Genomic DNA, 23149 nt, shown 5'->3' with positions numbered 1-23149 from the left:
AGGCATCATTATGGGAAACAAAGTGGTGTAACTGGAAACTGAGCCATAGGCAGGGGTCCCCCCCTCCTAAAGAGCTGTACTGGTTCTTGAGGAACCCCCCTGCAGTAAACTGTCAGGCAAAGCTGAGGACAGCGGGAAGGAAACCCTTCCACCACTCCTGGAAAAGACAGCCTGCTGGGTGTTCCAGAGCTCCTTGGGGGCTCGATCAGACTTGCTCGTGTCCGGGGGCCAGTACTTCACTGCTCGGACAGGAGGCTTCATTTAGAACTTGAAATTCATTTTGGATGCTCTCCGGGGTTTTAGGCTACGTCTTCTCTCTGCGGTGTTAGCCCCATTCAGAATCAGTACAAACTCCTGTCACGAGGCCAAGTGTTCGTGGACAAGGTGGGGTTGGAGCTGGGCTCGTGTACTAAACTGGAGCATCCCTGGCCGGCCCCTGTGTAGAGGCAGCCGGGCCCCCCATCGTCCCCGGAATACGAAATGCAAAAGGGGCAGCCCTGACCCACGAGGTGCTCAGTCTTTTGAGGGGCAGTCTGTAAATGAAATGGTAAGTTCGAGAATTCCAATTTAAAGACAGCCTGTGGTAACCTAGGGGGTGCAAGTTGTCCTAAGTCTTTTTGCATATGTATTGAATATATAGTTACCGATTGCTTTACTGAGTCACGAGTGCAGTTCGTCGTCTACCAGAGCTCCCTGCTAGCGAGACTGAAGAGATGCGCACGTCACGCCTCCCCTCTGCAGGGACTGTGGGGCTTGCACCGTGGACCGCTTGTGTCTGCACAGGCTTAAGGCCATGTGTGGTGACAATGCACGTCCTTCAACAGATAACATGCGCCCCTGTGGGCACAGCAGCATTATTTGCAGTAGACAAGACCTGGCGACAACCTGTGTCCACCAACAGATGAATGAATAAAGAAAATACGTATAGATATGCAGTGGACTACCACTCAGCCATAAAAAAAGGAGGAAATCTTGCCATTCGTGACAACATGGGTGGACCCTGAGGGCTTTACGCTAAGTGAAATAAGACAGAGAAAGACAAATAGCATATGATCTCACTTATATGTGGAATCTAAAAAACAAAACGAAACAAAAAAACCGAGCTCATGGGTACAAAGAATAGATTAGCGGTTGCCAAACATGGCCGGGGGGGGGGGTGGAATTTGCGAAGGGGGTCGAGAGGTACAAATCTCAGTTATAAAATAAGTCATAAGGATGTAATGCATATTTGAAAGTTGCTAAGAGAGTGGATCTTAAAAGTTCTCATCAAAAGAAAAAAGAATTCTGTAACTGTGGTGAGCATTTCCCAATATATGCAAATATCCAATCATTACTTACACACCTGAGACTACTGCCGTATGTCAATACACCTCAATTTAAAAAACGCAAGTCCCGGAAGCAGACGACTGGCTTAGAGTCCAGCTCAGGCCTTCACTTGCTGTGAGATCTTAGTATCTCTGGGTCCTGGCTTTGTCGCCCTTAAAAAGAGTAATAAAACTGTTTTAGTCTGTTCAGGCTGCTATTAGAAAATGCCACCGGCCGAGCGACTTACAAACCACAGAACCGCACGTGTCACAGTTTTGGGGATGGGAGGTCCGAGACGAGGGCGCCGCGGCTTCAGGGCCTGGTGCAGAGGGCTGGCTTCCTGGGTCGCTGGGGGCCATCTTCTCCCGGGTCCTGCTCGCAGAAGGGTCGAGAGCACGAGAGCACGCAGCAGTCTCCTTTCTACAGACGCTAATCTCATCCCAAGGCTCCACCCCCCTGACCTAAGCACTTCCCAAAGGCCCCACCGCCTAATACCAACAGCAGACGGATCTGGCGTGGGGGGCACAGACGCTCAGACCCTTGCGCCCACCTGCGAGAGTTGTTTCCGGGTGCTGCGAGATGACACCTGAAAGCACTTAAGCAGAGACCGCAGGGGGACGTGCTCCGTGAATGTCAGCCACGCGCTCATCACCAACGAGGAAAGGATGGTTCGAGGGAGAGGCCGGGCAGAAAAGCAGCGCTAGGACACATAGTCGTCCGCCCCCCGCCGCTCCCACCCCTGGGGCCAAGGAGCATCTGCCGGCGGGTGGACTAGCAGGGGCTCCTCCTGATGGGGGCTAATTGGAAGGATTAGCAGGTGCTAGTAAAATCCGTCCAGGGACAAGGCAGGTAGCAGTCTTTGACCGGCTGAAAACTGGAAACCAAGGCAGGGGGACATTTGGTTTCCTTCATATGCAAGTCCCACGAGAGAAAAATAAAGGTTACAATGAGGCTCCTGTGCTTCCTAATCTAAAACGTAGCTCACTGTGTCCTCGGGGTCACAGAGGTCTCCGGATTTAAGACGGATATGACAAGGGTATGGTTCCTGCGTGTAAAAGGGTACCGAAAATTATTTCCAAAGCCATGCATTCCTCGTAACTTGAGGTAAAATTTTGAAAATGACACAATTTCTTCAACACGCAGCCTATTAAAGCGATGCCTGTTAGTCACTCCTTCCCGCTCTAACGGGAGTGATAGACTTACTCCCGCGGCGGAGGCCGTGCCCTTTGCAGAAGCGGCGAAGCGTCCGCCTCACGCTTGTGTGCGCCCTCGTTCTGAAGAGAAGCTGGCAGCGCTTTCTGCGAGGTATTCGCCCTGGTGTCACACTCACATAGCAAGCGGTCCGAGGTTTTTGTGGGATCGCAGCAGCAGCTGGAGCAGATGTTAATGTTTCTAAGACAAGTTTCTTCTCGGGAAGCCTGTGTCTCCTCGGGGGGTGAGGCATGGACACATGGGCGCTAGCTTGGACTGATAACTTTTACTTAATGCTTTCACACGCGTCATGCCCCGTGTGCGGGGGCCACGGAAACGACAACCCTGAGTGCTGTAACGTAGGAACTGCGTGAAGAGAGAAGACTTCACAACAGGAGTGAGTTGACTCCCCAAGGACAATAAAGGTTACCGTTTTGGAGCTCTGCTCCGAATCATCATTTAAACACTTTGCTTTTCTGTCTACATTTCGGATAAGTTCATGTGGCTGGTTCCCGTGGCTCTCCAGTGGTTTGATATGGAATATTATCAGGATGCTTTTGCCTACAAGTAGCAGAGTCCTTGCTGGGACTCCTCACCACAAGTGCAAAGCTGGGTGTGCACCTGGTCGATTCGAGCTCTCTCATGCTGGTCCCTTCATGCTTAACTCCAGCTTCATCCTGATAGGGTGGATTCCTTTCATCACCCTCACATGGCTCCTAGCTCCCACCTGATCTTTATAATACTTGTCTATGGCCGGTGGGTCTGATGTGGGGCAGGAGGGGGTGTCTCCCCCAACCATGGAAAATAAGGTTCCTCTTCCCGCTCACTGGGCCAATTCGGCATGAGGTCTGTGTCCGGCCACCTCCCGCCCTGTACATTCCCGAGCATGTACCCTTGCACATTCTCGTGCTTAGCCTCAGATGAACCACTTAGAGTAAACTGCCGTGCCCACAGGGGGATGATTTCACTATGAATTTTTAAATCCCCCACTTACTCATCGTTTCATTAAGGTGTTTTTCCTTCATTTGGGCCCTTTTCTGATGCCAGGGTTTCAAATCTGGAGCAAGGGGCTAGTGTGATGGCAGAAGGCAGAATGGAGAATCGCCGTCGTGTGCTGGTTCTCTGTGGGGGGGGGGATGGGGACAATCGCTTTAGATCCGGAAACCCCACCTTCCTCAGATTATCTTCAGTGTTCCTTCCACACCAGATTTCTCGGTTTCACGCGGCCTACTTCTCTTACATTCAGATGGGCTGGGTTGGGCCATGTTTGGGGCTGAGGCTGTATAAGTGAAGGGAAGATAATGTGGTTTGAAAGCCTACTTTGAACTAGATTTCACAGAACGTCAGTAGACTTGCTCGACCTACACTTCGGCTACTTCCTAGCTAGCCACTGCTTTCCTTTCCTTCTATGCAATGTGCTGGCTTAGAAATAACCCAAATGCACAGATGACTGGATTAAGAAGTTGTGGTCCATATATACAATGGAATATTACTCAGCAATCAGAAAGAATGAGTTCTCAACATTTACTACAACATGGACGGGACTGGAGGAGATAATGCTTAGTGAAATAAGTCAAGCAGAGAAAGACAACTATCATATGATTTCTCTCATCTATGGAACATAAGAACTAGAATGATCAGTAGGGGAAGAAAGGGATAAAGAAAGGGGGGGTAATCAGAAGGGGGAATGAAACATGAGAGACTATGGACTCTGAGAAACAAACTGAGGGCCTCAGAGGGGAGGGGGGTGGGGGAATGGGATAGACCGGTGATGGGTAGTAAGGAGGGCACATATTGCATGGTGCACTGGGTGTTATACACAACTAATGAATCATCGAGCCTTACATCGAAAACCAGGGATGTACTGTATGGTGACTAACATAATATAATAAAAAATCATTATTAATAAAAAAAAAAAGAAATAACCCAAATGTTCATCAACTGGCGAAGAGATAAATAAGTGGTGGTCCAGCCATACGGTGGAATATCATTCAGCCCTAGAAAACATGAAAACACCATGCTCAGTGAAAGAAGCCAAATACAAACGGCCACATGCTGTGCGTTCCGTTTACAGAAATGCCCGGAACAGGCAAATCCATAGAGGCGGAGAGCGGACTGGCGGATACCACTGCTGGGGTGAGGCGGGAACGGGCAGTGACCGCCAGTGCGTGCAGGGTTTCTCTCGGGGGACGAAAATGTTCTAAAATTGCTGCTTGCACCCCTCGGTGACTCTACCGGCAAACTTTAAGTGGGCAAACTGTATGTTGTGTACATACAGCTCCCTAAAGCTATTTTTAAGAAAGAAAAACATGTCCTGGCTGATCCCTGCAGCTAGCAGAACCCCACGCCGCTCCTGACTGAGTGGTCAGTTTACCAACAGCCAGTAACTTAATTTTAATGAAGCAAAAGAAAAGACAATGCAATGTACATGCATAAAGCAAGTCTATACACGCTGATAAATGGCTCAGAACGGATTGAAGGAGAATCACTAAAAATATTGCCCTGAAACTGCAAAGAGTTGGGAAAATATTTGTAAAACTCCAGAACATTCTTTGTTCATGGCCTCGCAGCAGTCTCTTGAGGTCGCCGTGAAGAAGCTGGAAGGGGACTGGTACACGGATGAGGCTCACCTACGAGGGATGAAGCGGCGCCGCCCCCCCCCCCCACGCTCAGAGAGGCGGCCGTGGCTCCACGCTGGACGCTGAACAAACCATGTATGTTTATGTGTTTTCCGTTAAAATGTAACAGGAAAAAATGATAAACAACATGAAGTTATTGTCTCGCAGTTCTGGAAGCTACGAGTAAGATCAGAGTGTAGATGGGGCCAGGCGCTGAAGGTGCTGGGGGAAATGCCTCTCTCCTAGCTTCTGGTAGTTCCTTAGCTTGGGGCAGCAGAACTGAGTCTTCACATGGACGCCTGTCTGTGTCTACATCCCTATTTCCCCTTTTTATGAGGACACCGGCCACATGGGATTAGCACCCACCCTAATGACCTCATTTGACGCCAATCATTTGCAAAGACACTATTTCCAAATAAGATCACATCCACAAGTACTGTGACTTCAACATCTTTTTGGCGGATGCGATTCAACGCAAAACATGGACATCTGCGAGATGGCTATGAAAAACCTCACCCAGGGCCAGTGCAGCTTGTCCCTCTGGCGTCCGAGCTCTGTCATTGCTCAACAGTGACCTTGCAAACCAGCAGTGGCTTGGTCTCTCGCAAGTCTTCACCCTTCTGCCAAGCTCGGACGCGCTCAGCGCTGCAGCGGCACCCGCCCCTCCCCAGACGGCTAAGCAGCTCAAGGAAATCTCCTGGTGCGGGGGGGGGGGGGGGGCAAGACAACCAGATGCACAGCGTCCTGCAACACATCAGGAAGGGCAAGAGCCAGGTGGCTCATCTGACTGACTTTCCCAAGCAGATTCGGGGCCCAGACCCTTGATCTTGGACCAAGCAAAGGACTTTAATAAGGCTCCTGACACTGACTCGCCCTGTTTCTCTCTTGCAGGAAGAAGCATGTTTCTAATTCCTTCTCTAATTCATTTTACCCTTGTGGAGACCCACTCAGAACCCCAGAGTTGGCATCAAGACTACTTTAAACTGAACACATTTGAGATTCTACTGATGTAGATTAAAAAAAAACCTTCTCAGCGCTTCAAGTATCTAAGAACAGCAACGTCTTGGAAATGAAGCCACCATAAATCCCCTCTCTGGAGGAGTTTTATGGTCCTGAAGGAGATGGGAAAATCACTCCTACCTGTATAGACAGACATTATCACAAACTTCCATTTCTCCCATCTGTTCTCCTAAAAACCCATTTGTTTTTCTCATAGAAGCTGTTTCTCCCAAGACGAAACCAGAGAGGGAGACAAAGCATAAGAGACTCTTAATCTTAGGAAACAAACTGAGGGTTGCTGGAGGGGAGGGGGTGGAGGGATGGGGTAATGGGGTGATGGACATTGGAGACGGTATGTGTTGTAATGAACACTGGGTATAAGACTGATGAATCACTGACCTGTACCCCTGAAACAAATACATAATATGTTAATTAATTGAATTTAAATTAAAAAAAAAATAAAGGCATATCAACCAAATATAAAAAAGAAGCAGCTGTTTCTTCCAGCTCCCTTTTCTCTACTAAGTTAGATAACTAAATTTGTAACGTGAACCATTTAAGGAAACAGCTACCCTTTTGTGGGCTCCCATTATGCATATGGAGTAAATGCTTTTCTCCTGTTAAGCGGTCTTTTCCTAGTTTAATTCACAGGCCCTGCCCACAGTGCTTAAAAGGGTAGGAGCAGGGGCGCCTGGGTGGCACAGTCTTTAAGCGTCTGCCTATGACTCAGGGTGTGATCCCAGCGTTCTGGGTTCGAGCCCTGCATCCGGCTCCTTGGCTGGTAGCCTGCTTCTTCCTCTCCCACTCCCCCTGCTTGTGTTCCCTCTCTCGATGGCTGTCTCTCTGTCAAATAAATAAATAAAATCTTTAAAAAAAAAAAGGGTAGGAGGAAAGGGTTTTTCCCCCTCATCTACAGCCTCTGAGGAAACAATTAACAGCCTCCTCCCAGCACCCCCAGTGCAAACTGGAAGGTCGGTCCTCCTTTTCGCTCAGTTGTCATCCCAGAGGCAGGAGCTCCTCCCCTGGGGAAGTTCCAGCTGAGCCCCTCTCCTTCACGAAAGAGACCCAGGGCTCCAAGAACTACAGAGCTTTGTTCGTGTCACTCAGAATTATCCAGGTGGCAGGCTGGCGCCCCTGGATGGCCTGCCAGCAGATTGTGGGTCTTCCACCCTGGAGTTGTGTGACCTTGGGCCACTCATTTGACGTCACTCTGAGTCCTCTGTGCCCCCTGGCAAGAGAGGATAGTCGTGGTTCCTGTCTATCGCTTGTGGGGGTTAAATGAGCGACGGAGGAAACACTTGGGTTTGAGCAGCTGTTAATAAGTATTAGTTAATAGGACCAGCATTTTGCAGCAGAGGGTCCCAATTTGTTTCTTCTAAAGTGATCTCACGTGGGACACCAAGTCTCGGCTACGTGTTGACGATTAATTCGGTGCTGCTGCAGGTGGTTTCTCCCTTAACCTTCGGAGGGATCCTGCGGGCGAGGTGTTGTTAGGCCCTGACTGCCCTGAGCAAATGGAGAGTCAGTCCAGTGAAAGCGGTTGGCCCAAGGTCACCCAGCTCCTGAACGACAAAGCCAGGACTCAAACCCCGTCCTCTTTGACCCTGAAGCCCACACTTTGAAAGGTCACTGTTCTTTCAATCATTAAGTGAGCACCAAGCAGGAAGCGTGCAAATATACATTTACTTGCCACGTTTACTATTCCATTTTCTTCTTAAGAATGGAAAAGTAACATACCCAAGCCGCCGGCCCCTGTCCCAGGTATTTGAGCGCTGCGTGACGCGTCTTTGTGGGGCCTGGCTGGTTAGGAGACAGGGTCTCTGTGCTCGCCATCAGCTTCTCCCCAGACTGTGTCCCCATTTCCTCCAAAGCCTTTTTATTTGGCCAACATACTTCAACGTCTGCATTCGCTGGGAGGTCAATGCACTTGCATTTTTTGCTCCGTGGCAGGGGAAAGTGCCTCATCACACTCCCAGGCGGACGTTCAGCAACATTTATCAAACACCGACCGTGCACTGGCTCTCTGCCCGGTCCTGAGCACACAGTCCCTGCCATCAAGGACAGAGTGGGAATGACCTCGAGATGAGACGGGCAGCAGTCCCGATAACGCACAGCAACGCTTGTTAAAATGGCCACGTGTGCCAAGTGCCTGCCTAAGCTGTGATTCAGCATGTTTACGGGAGGGGAAGAGTCAAGCTAATTTACAAGGAAAATAGCCTTTGAACGACGAGGAAAAGCAGGGAGGAGCACTTGAGGCCCTTGGAACAGAAGTATGAAAGTGCATCCTGCGTGTGGGATGGGGGGTGTCCCCCGGCGGAGGCCAGAGTAGGGGGTACGGTGTTGGGGAGAAACGATGGGCGGAAGGTCGATGGAGGCTGGATTGCGAGCGTTGTGATGTTAGGTGAGGAGTGTGGGCCTCGTCTTGTGGGCCAGAGGGGGAGGAGGGCATCCGTGGTTCGGCAGCAGGGCCGTGCCCGTGACGAGGTACGCGTTACACGCCATCTAAGGGGCGGTGGCGTGGAGGAGCCGGGAAGAAGGAGCTGGAAGGGAGCCCAAGAACCGGAGGCTGAGAGGGTGAGAGCAGACCCAAGGGAGACGCAGTAAGGCTGGGACCCCCGGAAGGCTGGGGTAACATACCCTGGGGGGGGTGGCTGGAGGCTGCCGGGAACGAACGGGGCTCCGCACGGAGTCGAGGTGTGCAGTTGGTCCTTTGGGACTGGCGAGGCTCTGGGCGACACCCAGTGAAGACCACAAGCCACTGGGGACCGAATGGGCCATCAGGGCTGGAAGTTCGGGTTGTCGGACTTAGCCAACGGGCACTCTATTCAATTTGAACGTCAGATAAACAGTGAATGACTTTAAATACTTTTTACAGTCAGTATGTCCCGTGCCATATCTAGGGCAAGAAATCTCTTCTTAATATAATTACACCTCAGACATGGCACGGACATACACTAAAACACAGCCATTCATTTATCTGACAGTTAAACTGGGTGTCTGTCCTCGATCTGATATGGTGACCCTACCTGAGAGGTGCCAAGGTAGAAGGCTCTGCATCCCCAACCCACCTTCCCCCTTCCTGCCAGCTCAGAGCATGGCCTGTGCCCCCTGGCGTGGGTTTTTCATTACAAAACCTGGGATGTCGCAGGCAAACTGGGACGATTTGGTCACTCTAGGCTGAACACATATTGCCTGAATTGAGTTTTGAGAATCTTCTGACCCTTCTGCCACCTCCGGGGGGCCTTCAGTTGGGGCTGGAGCTGCATGCACCTGGGTGCACTGGGGGCCTCAGTGGGCCAGGGGTGCACACCCCAGCGACCCCTCTCAGCAGCCTCCCATCCGTACCACGCCATCTGCTGCCTCGGCTGTGCTGAAGATTCTCAACCCTTACTGGAATTTTCCTTTCGCTTTGCGTTCATTTTTTTCTTCGACATTTGCTGCTGATTTAGTCCCATTTTAAAATTGTCTGGTCGAGCTGTGGTCCTGTCCTCACCTCCGTGTGCCTCTTCTCCGGTCGTTTCCTTTCCTTCCTCTCTGTTCTATGGAGTCGTGTCCCCACACCCCTCCAGCAATCTGCTTATCAGCCTCCACCGGCCTGGACTTTGTTCCCACGTCTCCTGACACTGCTGCTCCCCCGCCCAGCCCGCGCGCACCACGCGTAGTAAAACATGCGTGAGGAAAGGAGCAAGCTGGGCTGATTGAGTTTTCTTCATTTGCACCAACTCCCTTGGTACAAGAGATTTTTTTTCTATAAAAAACCACAACAAACGTATGTTAATAGCTACTTAGATGGACCAAGACAAATTCCCCTTTTGGCCATTTCTGCCATCGTCCTTCTGGCCCCGTCGCCAGAGACACACACGCAACGGCCAAGTGTTCAGAGTCAGAGGCGTGGCGGGTCTCAAGCTTTCTTCTTGCTCCTCGGAGTCTCTGCTCACAGGAGCCAGTGACTTGAACAGCCTGTTACATGGTTTTGTCCAACTTGGAAGAGCTTGGATTTTATTTTTTTCTTGTCAGGTATTGTATCATTTGCAAGGTCTTATAAATTACTTCAATTTCCACTCAGGTTCTTGGGTCTCGTGTGTGTTTTAAAACAGGTTACTTTCAATGGGATAAGGGCATCTAAAAACCTAGCTTTCACTCCTTAAGCTAAAGATACGGCCACTGGGCTTAAGCCACATAAAGAGAAGGGGAGAGTGAACAGTCATAACACACACACACAGTTTATTTAAAACACACCCTGAGCCCTGTTTCTTGGACTGGCTTTTCTCGGCCTGTCAACAGATGGACAGACCTTTGGGTCACAGACATCAGCCTCAGAACCATTTGGTCTGCAAGTTTTAAAAAACAGAACTGTTAGGGCAGGAGCCAGGTGGGAAGAGGGTCCCATACATGTGGCGGTTCAGTCCAGAACGGCGGGAAAGAAGTGGCGAGCTCATGGTCAGACTCAAAGCCTGGAAAACACACAGGGGTTAGGAATAGGAGGAGGGGGGGTGGCCCAGAAAGGCGACTTGCGATCCACAATCAAGGAGGGTTTGCTCGGCTGCATGTGGGCAGCCAGAAAGAACCCGAGCCCGGTGGGCAAATCCTTCCTGAGTCCCAGCCGGCGGCAGAGCCACAAGACAGCCGGTCATTTGCCCGGTAAGAAATGTTAGACACCATGTCTAGATGTCATTATTTTGGCCCTGAAGTAAATGAAGCATCTAAGGCCTTTAGGACAGATGTAACTCACAGGACCGTGTTGGACGACACCCGGCCCGCCTGCGGCAAAACACTGCCTCACTGACACCTGAGTTTCAACTGAGAGACAATCAGCCTTCACTTGCAACAATTAGTGTGACTTTCTAAGTGTGTCAGTGTCCCCAAACCATCCGATAGCTTTTACTAGCTCTTTAGCTGTGTATTTATTTATGACACTTCGACATGTGGAGAGCGGAGCGTACGTCTGGAACGGAGTGGCGAGTTCATTCATTCGATTTAATGCCAGGGAACAAAGCCTTTGTTTAACTTTTTATTCATCATGGCACAAGATAGAACTTTAAGAAACACCACGGAAAATGTCACTGCTGACATGAAAATTAAGAGTAGCACGTTTCATAAAAAATTCTTTTTCTATAATACACATTCCCTTATGAAGTGAAAAAAAAAATCACATAAAATACTGAAGCGAATCGCCACCTGCTGGTCAAAAATGGTTTTGCGGTTGAAAAACTTGAAACTACGGAAGTACAGTAGGCGCATTTTACGATACACACAAAATTACCAAAGAAAACATGTCCTCAGCCTTTGGCACGATGTAAATACAAAGCTGGAGTTCTTGTCCAAACATGACTTACTCTACAAAGCTTTGCTCATAATTTGGTTAATACTGATTATGGGGCAAAAGGAAAAACTGTTCTGTAATTTGAATACTCTGTTGGGATGCTTAAACGCTTTATAGTTGGATTCCAGTTTGTGGTTTTGAAAAATACATAAAAATTATACATTATAAATATATATTATATATGGTCTATATAAAATTGAATTTGATCTAAAATGGGAAGGACAACTTCTTAGTCTTTCTTCTTTAGGCACGGCCTTTCTCTTGTTTGATTAACTGAATCCTTTCTAAACAGATTCTAAAAATATATTCCATAATGTATCAAATTTAATATCTTCCTTAAAACATATTCAATATGAAAAAGCATTCAGTGACTATGTTTTCTTTTCTATCTCACTACTATATAAAAATATGGCTTGGCATATTCTGTTTTGTTTTCTTAGCGTTTTTCCTAGGCATTGAAGGATGGGCTGTCCCCAGCTAAAAAGCTATGGCAAAAGCACAGAAACCTGCTTGTGCATATTCTAGAACATTCTATAGAATCTCATTACTCAGTATTAGTGAAGTGATTTTTAAAAACTGTTCCTTCTGTTTCTGTGAATATGTCATATATGATTATTATACATAATCTGTTACAGAATATACAACAGCCAAAACTGAAGTCACATAAATACAATTAAGCTATATCAAAGCAAGGGTTTTATCTTATACAAAGCCAATGTGAGTAGTTTTTAGGTTGTGATATCACCATCTGTTTTTGTTTTTGTTTTCTCCTAAGGCTGGCTATGCAATAGAAGTTTATTATAAATGGCAAGGGTACTAGTGCTCTATATCTTTAAGTGAACTGGGCTTCTCTTGTGTTATTTTCTTTTAAGTGTTAAAGAAGAAAAATCATTAAGTGTCCAATTGTCCAACACTGACTTTTTCCCCTACTGAGTGAAAGAAGGCTGTTTGGGCCGTGGGGGCGCGAGCTCGGGTGGGCTCATACCAGCGTTTCCGGGAGGGCATCGGGGTTGTCGGTTGATAAGAGCTCCCAGATCTGCCACCGCTCTCTCTGCCAATCGAGCCAGTTGGGTTCAGCCAAAGTCTTACTGTTCTGGTCGCTGGCGGGAGTGGAGTAGGCGCTGCTCAGTTTTTGCTCAGCGGCTTGCTGCTCTCGCTCAGCTGTTTGGCTTCCCTCTTCCAAAGCTGTTCTGGAACCTTCTTCTGGCCTCTGAGGCCTCCACAACAGTGGCTCTCCTGGCTGGTGGGATGCCACTACAGCTTGCTTCCCTGGACCAGGATAAGGAGGAGGGGGCCTCTTGTCATGCTTCTCACTCTCTCGAGGTCTCTGGTGCAAAGGCTTGGCTCTGCTCTGCGGCCAGGGCACATCAAGCTCACTCTCGGTGAGGTCTTCGGCGCTGCTCAGAGTCAAATACTGCTCTGACTTCGGTGTGGCCTGCTCAGACCTTCTGCTGCCACCCTGGATGTGGGGCGTGCTGCCGACTCGGGACACAGGAGGGCAGGCCCTGCACTCCATGATGGTGGCCGTGGTCTGAGTCCTCCGAATGACCTGTGAGCCACTTTCCAGTTCTGTGGGGCTCCCCTGCCACCGGGGCCAATTCGGGGACAGGTTCCCTTGAGAAAGGGAGCATGGCCCCGGTCGTAGGGAGCTGCTTTCAAAAATGTCTCCATAGGAACCTGGAGGCCAGAGAGAAGGGCGAGAAATGGAATTAGTGTGTAGAATCCCTGCTGGGATGTGTCCTGTTATTTCCTTCCCACGGCCACCTTCAAAAATTGAGAAAGCACAGGACACTCCTGTTGCCTAAAGCAAAACACGTCCTAGTAAAGGAAATGACAAATAATGCTTTGGTTATCGGCATAATTCACACAGCAGCTCCAGATACAGGGGTCTAGACTGACAGGCTAGCTGTGAAACTAGACTCAATAGTCCTTGTCACTCATTTGTTCCAGGAAAGGCCCCTTTCACATGGCTTCTGAACCTGGAAGGTAAAGGAAGTGTTCTCTTCTCGTTTGGTGCAGTTTGCAGTCCTGAGGAGGAAGCAACGATAACGCTTTGCTGTTTCCACCATGTCAATAAAATGTGTTGGGATACATCAACTGAACCTAAAATGCCCCACCTCCGGCCGGAAGGTAACGAAAACAGCAGCAGTAGACATCACCACCACCACTGCGGGCAAGACTGGCTCGTGTTCACCATATCTTCCCCTTTCCAACCCGGATGACATTTCCCAGCCTCCCTGGCAGTTAGGGGGCCACATAAATGAGGTCTGGCCAAGGATGTGGAGAGACATGATGTGAGCCATTTCTAGGCCTGGTCCAACAAAAAACCAACGCCTGCTAGTCTTCCTGGCCTGCTTCCTTCCACCCACTACGAGGCTGGGATAGAACAACTGGGAGGCCTCTTGGGATGAGGGAACCAGCGGCTAGATGGAGCCTGAGCCCCTGAATGACTGTGTGGAACAGAGCTCCCCCGGCCCTCCTCTCCCTGCACCATCCACGCTGGGGGAGAAACCTGTGACGGGTTAAGGCACTGACATTTAGGGACTCTTGGTCACAGCAGTTAGCTTTCCCTAGCGGATGCAACGCTCTCCAGGAAACTGAAGGGAGAGCACGAGTGCATTTCACAAACAAACAGGTTCTTGGCACCTATGTCCCCGATGGCCATTTCCTCTGGCATTTGCTCAGTCCTCTCCCTTAATAAAAAGGAGGCAGGGAAAGAGAAGAAGATCATTTGGGGCAAGAGATATGAGCATTTATACAGGGACTGATCAGAGTTGAAATAGCAGAAGGAAATGGAGTGGAACATCTTAGAACAGTTCATCCTTGGGGGAAAAGGTAGTAAAGCACTTCATAGGATAGAACGCGATGTGGTTAGATAATGGATCAGTACTAAACTCGGCTGGCTTAGAGGCTGTTAAATTAAAGACGCACCATGCTTTAAAAATGTAATATGGGAGGGGGTGCCTGGGTGGCTCAGTCAGTTAAGCTGCCAACTCTTGATTTCAGCGCAGGTCACGATCTCAGGGTCGTGAGATCAAACCCCGCATCAGGTTCTGAGCTAGGCGTGGAGTCTGCTTGGGATTCTCTGTCTCCCTCTCCCTCTGCTCTCTCATTCTCTCTAAATATAAATAAATAAAATCCTTAAAAAAATAAAAAATAAAAAAATAAGAAACACCAGCAAACATAAATAGCTAATGACATAAATGACAAGTCAATTGGGGAAGTTCAGCTAATTAATAGAAAAACTGGAGAATAATGGTGAGAAAGAAATGCAAATGAAAATAACAAATACAATTTTGTTTTCTTTTTTAAAGAGATTTTTAAAAAAGATTTTATTTATTCATTTGACAGAGATAGCCAGCGAGAGAGGGAACACAAGCAGGGGGAGTGGGAAAGGAAGAAGCAGGCTCCCAGTGGAGGAGCCCGATGTGGGGCTCGATCCCAGAACGCCGGGATCACGCCCTGAGCTGAAGGCAGACGCTTAACGACTGAGCCACCCAGGTGCCCCCCCCTTTTTTTCTGCATCTATTGACATGTTGCATGCCTGCATTTTTTTTAAAGATTTTATTTATTTATTTGACAGGATAGAGACAGCCAGCGAGAGAGGGAACACAAGCAGGGGGAGTGGGAGAGGAAGAAGCAGGCTCCCAGCGGAGGAGCCTGATGTGGGGCTCAATCCCATAACGCCGGGATCACGCCCTGAGCTGAAGGCAGACGCTTAACTGCTGTGCACCCAGGCGCCCCTTTTTTAAAAGAGATTTTATTTATTTATTGGAGAGAGAGAGTAGGAGCAGGGAGCCCGACGCGGGACTCGATCCCACCCGAGCCGAAGGCAGATGTTTAACCGACTGAGCTACCCCAGCACCCCCAATTTTGTTTTCAAATTAGCAAAAATGCAAACCCAATGACGTGCAAGACTGTTGAGGTGGGCCAGGAAGGGACTGTAGCTCTGGATGCTTGGAAGGGTGCATAATTTGGACCCACTGCCCTATTCTGGATATGGAACTTGCTTTCCAAAATTTTGTGAATCTATTAATCATTGAAAATACAAAACATAAAGTACGTGAAAGAGGTTCCTGACAGCATAACTTATTACAACAATGACCCCAAAAATGGGTTGTGAAACTATGAATATGTACTCTGGAATACCACGTGGCCCTTAACAATAAAAATGGCAAATAACTGGGAAATGGAAGTTAGGCAGATTATATCAAGTTGCACAGACAGAACAACTGTAGCTATGTTAAAAACCCCTGCAAAGGAAGTAAAATGAAATATAGTCAAAGATTGATGTATTTTGGTGGAAAGGCTCAGTATAGCTTTATCTGTTTTTCCCATTTCCAGCATTTTCCAAATAATGCTTGGCAAGCACGTAATACGATAGTAAGGCAAAAATTAAAATTAATTTAAAAAGTAAATGCAGTGAACGGTCTTTAAAAGATAGTATGTCACCTGTCATTCCTGGGTCTTTGGAACCACTTTTTAATGTTGAATGCCAAGTTCCCCAGATATTGAAAGGCTCCTCTGACATATCTAGGAAAAAAGTGTATAGAGAAAGGTATGTCACTCACAATGAAAGGTGAAGAGCAAAAATCAATAAATATTTTGGTAACATAGCGCCACATTCAAGATTGTGGTGGCTACAAGACAGTAATATGGTGCATGGCTGCCTTTCAGGGGGCTTATTCCATTTGGGATTTACAAAAACGCTTTCTATATAATGGTCGTGGTACCCTGAATCAGGGCCCCCAAAAATGCCTGTGTCATGATTCTGAGAAACTGTAAAGACGTTATATGCCAAAGGGACTTTACAGGTGTGACGAAATGATGGGTCTTGAGATGAGAAGATGACCCTGGATTATCTGGGTGGGCCCGACGCAATCACAAGGGTCCTTATAAGGGGGAGGCGGCAGAGAAGACACTACACTGGCTTTAAAGATGGAGGAAGGGCCATGAGCCAAAGAACACAGGCGGCCTCTAGAAACTGGAAAAGGCAAACAGATTGTAACTTAGAGCCTCCTGAAGGAACGCTGCCCTGTGGACCCACTTTGGATTTCTGAAGCCCCGAAGTGTAAGATAATAAATGCATGTGTTGTTTTATCTTTTTTAAAATTGTATTTATTTATTTGAGAGAGAGTGAGAGCCTGTGATGTGATCGTAATGAGTATTTCTCGAAGCAAAAGCGCTTCTCTGTGCCAGCCGTTCAAATGCACGCTCTCCTTTAATTCCGAGGAGATGCCCTGAGTCCACTTTAGAGGTGAGGCCAGCAGCGGAAGGAGCAGGTAGGAACTGCACGTGATTACGGGGCGAGGGCTGCCGAGCGCTTCCTATGTGCCAAGTTCTGTGTTGAGTACTTGGCCTGGATTAGCTGATTAAACTCTATGAATTAATGTGGCTGTCTTTCTTAATTTTCATACGAGGAAGAAATGGGACTCCAAAAAACTCAATCTCTCACATGAGGTCCTGCAGATTGAAAGTGGCAGCACGGTTACAGACTCCAAATCGAGCGCTCTTCTCATGGGATATGAACACGACTTGCTTCTTTCTTTTCTTTTCTTTTTAAGATTTTATTTATTTGACAGAGAGCGAGAGTACAAGCAGGGGGAGTGGCAGGCAGAGGGAGAGGGAGAAGAAGGCTCCCGCCGAGCAGGGAACCCGATGGGGGACTCGATCCCAGGACCCCGGGATCGTGACCTGAGCCAAAGGCAGACGCTTAACCAACTGAGCCGTCCAGGTGTCCCTAACACGACTTGTTTCTAGTTCCCTCAGGGTGAGGTTATTTCCAGGGAGAAAGTTGCGGGTAGCTAGGATGGCTCAGCCCCCGCACCAGTGATACTTGCGGCCAGATCTTTCTCTGGGCGGGGCCGTCTGGTGTGCTGCCGGGTGCTGAGCAGCAGGCCTGGGCTTTACCGCCTACAGAGCAGTAGCACCCCCTCCTAGGTTGTGACAGCCCCAAACGCCTCCAGACACTGTCAGCTGTCTCCTGGGATACAAAATCGAGGACCGCAGTGTTAGAGTTGGCCAAGGTATCGAACGAACGGAAAGAACGAACACGTGCTTTGGTCTACCTGCTCATTAGAGCTAATGTGTATCTTGGCCTACCTAAGAAACTACGAAGCAAACGCACTGAGCCTGGGAGGAAACAATCAAGCTTTCTTAGTGGTAAGGTGTCTAATAATCTCTCTTCGAATTTGAATTTAGAAACCCAAATATGCCATGCCTTTCATAATAGCAAAAATCTCTTCAGATTGCCTTTTTCGTTGCTGTTGTTGTAGAGAATATCGCATACAGAAAATCTGTCACTAATTTAAAAGAGCAAAAATTAGAGATCATCTATATGCATCAGAAAGGGAATAGTTAGAAATCTATGATTAATGGGAATATATAGTGGCTCTTAAGAATGTTAGCAAAATGGAAAATGTTAATGATATGATCTTAAGTAAAATAAGCTTAATTCAAAAGCAGCTATGTTTTGAAAACAAATATATCAAATTAGGGATGCATCTGGACAAGGACTAGAAAAAATAAAGTGTCACATTCTAAAAATAAATTTTACACTTGAAGGGAACATGGGTTACTGTTTTCATTACAAGTTTTTAAAATTATGTTTGACATGAATATCTGTAAAATAAAAACAAACATGCTACGATTTAAAACACCAAAAAAAAAAAAAGCCTCAAAAAACAGAGACGTTTCAGGGTGTCTCTTTGGATTAAATGACACGTGCAGGATAAGAGAACAAGAATGTGTACTGTATCTTCCACTTATTCCTCAGAGCGTGCTGCTGGGTCCTGGCACCGAGAAATTACTCTGTGGAGGGACAGAGCAGAACCAAACATTCGGTGGTCAAATAAATTTGGGAAAAACTGCAAACCACACTCTCCCTTCCATTGTGCGAATTATTGGCATCCATTAGCACTTCAAAGAGTTTGAGAAATTGTACAACAGAGACAGCATTAACTTGGTTAACCCAGCATTCCCCAAATGTATTTGACCATGGAACCCTTATTTTGCTAAAAAAAAAAAAAATCTTAATCTCCCATGGAGACCTCTTTGGAACGTGTCTCCTTACACAGTTCAGCTTGTTCTCTTTACAAAAGTTACAGCTATAATTTTTGACATGTTAGACTAGCAAATATGCACCCAAACTCACTGGCCAGGACATAGCAAGTTCCTCAGATGCTCGGGGGAAGAAATAGCTGGGGATATCAGTGGCTCTCTGGGCATGAGACTGCTTCCCAGATGCCCAGGTCAGCAGGGAGCCTCTGAGACCAGGACTGGGCTCGCCCGCCACACCTCCCTCTTCCTAGAGCAGGAACTCAGTAAATGTCACAGAATTACAGAAAAATGAGACAAGGAAGAGATGAAGAGAAGTTTCAAGTGCCCGCACCGTGCCACCAGCAATCAGAGTCACTGATCGGGCCAGCACCAGCCGGGTTCCAGTTACCTTTGCCAAGCCTTGGTCCAGGAGAACTCTCCCTTGATTTCGACGATGGCAAGTGGCTCACCAGCACATACCGCTCCGGCCCTTTGTAAAGCTTCTCCGAGCCCCCCGGGGCCGCATCCTCTTGCATAGCCAGCAAGGAGCGCTCAGACAGCACTGGGGAGTTGTTGTCATAAGGGGAGAGGTCTCCGCTGGAGGCCTTGTTGGAGTCGGTGGACGAATGCCTTCCTCCCACAGAAAAGGAAACTTCCGATCTCAACATGTCAGGGCTTCTGGTGCAAGGAGACAATGGCAAGTGCGTGAGTGTGTTAACACTTGGTGACCAGATTCACACAATACGACCATTACACAAAGGACAGGCAGAGAATGCATGGGCACAGGGGCTGAAACAAAAGGACCTTTGGGGCAAGGTTCCAAGACTCCTATAGCAATAATGTGAAAGCGTTTCCACGACATGGCCGGCAGAGGGCAGTGAAAGCCCACAGTTGTTATGGGAACTGTCAAGGCGAAGGGAGGGGGGAGGATGAAACAGACATGATCCCTGTGTTTTCCACCGGGCATCGCTGCAATGCCTGTTGCCTTAATCCCGTTTCCTTTGGAAAATTAAAGTCTGACGCTCCCTATCTGTTAAGTAAGGCAAAATTGGTAGATAAATCTTTTACGTTCCTCAATATCCTGAATTTAAAATAATTCACATAAAACTACAATTGAAACTTTACAAGAACTTCATTATGGCTTTATGGATAACGTCTCTTCCCCCACCCAAATACTTCATGTGAGTAAACCCATCTTTCCTGTGATGAGACGACGGCGATGATGACGATGATGGTGATGGTGCTTCTGGTGGGAGTAACAGTCTCACGTATTGAGGCCAACAAGATAAATATGTGACCATCACTGGCGTTCACTGTATTTTGATATTCCTGAAATGATTCTACAAGGCACTATTCCACAAAGTGATATAAAACAAGCTAATTAGCATATCCATTATGCTCTGTATGTGCATGGGTTGTCACAGCAACAGAAATAACAGTGAAAATGCGAGAGGAACAGGAAAATGAGAACGTCAGGAACGTGAAAAGAGCGTTGGAAGTCTTACCTGGGAACATCTGTATTTTCTACCTTCCTCAAAACAGTGGCCCTGACATCTTAAAGGGAAATGATTACAGAGTGATTAAAAGTTTCAGAACGTACCTCTGTCTCTCCCCCCCCAACCCTGCTTCACTTCTCTTTACTAGTCTTTGCTTTCTTCTGGTTTAATTCTTCAAAATAAATCCTTCGGGATCTTAAAGAAGGTAAACACATGACGAGCGATCTTTTCCTAACTAGCTGGCTGTGTGCACACAGCACAGAGGCTGCGTACTCACAGGGGACCAGGCTTGTCTCGGGTTTCCAGCGGGGCTTAGTGTCTAGGAGAAAAGGATTTCAGCATCTGTGACATGCCTCGCCTGTCACTGACGCAGCCAGGGGCTCGAGCACTTTTTGCTGAGGCCATTTCTTACCCACATGGAATAAATAAGTATCCCTTGCCTCCTCTTTAAACCGATGACAGACAATCTGATGGGAAAGAGCCAGAGAACCACCATGAGGATGATTTTCCAGAAACGTTAGGCCTCCAGTGAATGAAGGAAAACTAAAAAGAACTTATTTCTGCTGGAAAGGGGGGGGGACTATTTAACCTCCATATCTAATTCAAGGGGGGGAATTCTCCCTAATCTAGTGGGTGAAACAAAGCAAAACAAAGGGACACTTGTCTGTCATGACTTTAACTCCGGTTGAGGAAGCTTTACTACGAAAATAAGAAAAACTGAATGTGTTGAACAGGTTGCTCAGCTTAGAATCAGGGTTCGGACCAGGGCTAAAATTCTATGAGTGGGCCCATTTCCATGGGTCTTCCTGTTTAAGGTGATGGTTTCCCCAAGTCATTAATGACAATGTCTTCTGCCTGCTTAGCAAGAATAAGTCATGGTGTTCTATCAATAACAGCGGGGCCAGAAAGCCTTCCTTTACGGGATGTTTTAAAGAGAGCCAAGTCAAGTCATCAGCCACAACAAAATAACCACCAGGGCTATGAATGCTTTTTTGCTCCCTCCCTTTAGGAGGAAAACGTCGGAAAGGTGGTATTTTCACTCACAGAGACCCCAATTATTCTGTCTCGTGTCTTGTTCATCTGTCTTAAAAAACACAGAGAATACATTCAGCAAAATGTAACAAGTTGCAGATTCAGCCAACGGTTCCGTGCATAAAGGAAGGTACCCTGCGGGAGAACTGCATCCAGTGTCAGTACTAGGAACATCTACTTGGGATATGCCCAGCAAGTCGGTGATTCTCCCCCCATGGAAGTGTGCATCGTGTCATAAATAACGCACGTCTCTCTGCAAAGGCTGCCAAAGGCTCCCAGGCTCGGGCCTTGGACGCAGGAAGCCCGTGGGCGCCACGGAACGCTCCCGCCCCAACCTCATCTTACCTTATCGCTCGCTCTTCCCCTTGCTTTCCTTTCCCTCGCCTCGCAAATTACTCACTACAACATTGTTCCACTTATATATTTCTGCAAGCTGCTTCAACATACTCTTTTTGGACTGGTGTACAGACAGGGAAATCACACGCACATGAATTATTGGTGTATTGAATAGGCGTCATGAGAACATTTAGTGTGCTTAACCCGAACAGAATAAAACAAAGAACAGTCACAACAGTAACGAAAATAACCGAAGCTGCCACACGATTTTCCTTCCATTCTCATGGCTGTGATTGGCTCTGGTGGAGGAGAGGCGAGAGAGGAGGAGGTGGAGGGCCACTGTCCCTGTCCTCTGTTCTTCGGGGAACATCGCCTGGGAACTTGCCGGAAATGTAAATTCTCCAGCTCCACTCTGGGCCTACTGACGGGACTGGCTATGACATGTGGCCCCCAGGGGAAAAAATATTAAGAATTTCAAGGTGGTCACAGACCACGAGGCTGGCTTTGCCTGTTGAAAGGGCATCTGGGAGTGGGGCTAGCGAACTATGTCTTAAAAAGCCCTCCAGGTAAGTGTGCTGCACGGGCAAGTTCGAGAGCCTCCACGCGGATCCACCTTCCCTCCCTCATCCATAGATGGGACAGGGGGCTAAGGCTCCAGTGAGTCAAATCGGGAGGGAAACCACAGATAGTGGCCCAAACCTCCGCACTGGCCGACAGAGGGGCTAAGCGTGGTGGTCCTGACCCTGAGGCAGCGGGGCCACAGCTGGATGGAAGGTGTGCCCATCCTAGCCAGCTCCGGTTAGCCGGACGCAGATAACTGAATTAGTTTGGTTGTGGGTTGACCTGTCTTTCTCTGCTCTTCTGGTTCATTCTCCTAAGTCAAGCCACCAAAGTGACGACATCTGGGGCACCAATCAGGGGAGAAACTGGAGGAGGCAGCTAAAGCTAATGCCTGAAGGTACAAGCATGTCTCCCAGTCGCCACACGCCACGAACCTCCTCAGGGTGGCTGGGCTCACAGCCAGGGACACGAGGAGACGGGGCTGTGCAAGGAGAGGTGATGCCTTCCTTTCCCAGCCACCCGGCACAGCTCAGGGATGGAAGTGGATATGGTTTGCGACCACATGGCAAGCCGCTTGTGAAACGCACTGATGTGAAATAAGCCCTCGGCCTGTGAGAAGGGTAAGAGCTGGTGTTTACCCAGAGTTCAGGCAACTCTCCTGGTTCCTGATCGTGGTCTACAGGTGAGCAGAAGACACGGGGAGATCACGTGTCTTTCTAGCAGCCAGGGCAGTAGGGCTTGAGACCTTTCTCAAATTTATTTGATAAATGGTATTCAGTCTTATTAAAAATCAATAGTAAAATGCTATGTGTTATACTTGGAGTTAATGGCCCTCGTAAATGCTCGAGCTATTTCCTACCCGTCATTTCATTTTCTCAGCCGAGCTTAGTAAGGGGGTGGCTACATTTGCCTAAGAACCCACGTCTGAGAACTGCCTTTCCACACGAGAGCTCACCTGTTAGTACATGAAACCAAACTATTTTATTCACTTCTCAGGACTCTCGCTGACAACACAGGCAGTTCCGAGGTTAAAAAAAAGGGGGGGTGGCATTCCATGGCTTTGTCATTAAATCTACTGGAAACAAAACCAGAACCCCTACTTTGGGTATCTCTGAAAGATGAGACAAGCAGCCACCAGTGTCCTCACTAACATTCGCCTCAAGGATGATTCAACTCTATGAAGACAATTTTCAGTTCAGTGCTGCAAGTCAAGGTAATAACAGATTTGTATTTCTTTATAGAAAATATTG

General features: G+C 47.9%; 1 protein-coding gene across 7 annotated transcripts in view; it reads right to left on the bottom strand.

Annotated features, from left to right (window-relative positions):
• Nucleotides 1-11116: 11116 nt before the first annotated feature.
• Nucleotides 11117-23149, bottom strand: part of ARHGAP6 (Rho GTPase activating protein 6) — a 481352-nt gene continuing 469319 nt past the window's right edge. For 6 of the 7 annotated variants that reach the window (XM_087859862.1, XM_087859864.1, XM_087859865.1 and 3 more), the window contains exons 11-13: nt 18884-19152; nt 15889-15969; nt 11117-13113 (exon numbers count right to left, since the gene is read on the bottom strand). In XM_087859862.1, the coding sequence (XP_087715988.1) occupies nt 12416-13113; nt 15889-15969; nt 18884-19152 (1048 nt within the window). In that variant the 3' untranslated portion in view covers nt 11117-12415. The remainder of the gene's footprint in view (nt 13114-15888; nt 15970-18883; nt 19153-23149) is intronic. The other variant, XM_087859863.1, reaches the window with a different exon arrangement.

The sequence above is a fragment of the Ursus americanus genome, chromosome X (genome assembly GCF_024610735.1).
Source record: "Ursus americanus isolate L20-20 chromosome X, mUrsAme1.1.p, whole genome shotgun sequence".
NCBI lineage: Eukaryota > Metazoa > Chordata > Mammalia > Carnivora > Ursidae > Ursus > Ursus americanus.
The sequence above is the reverse complement of the archived record's forward strand: the minus strand, read 5'-3'. Positions and strand labels throughout refer to the sequence as shown.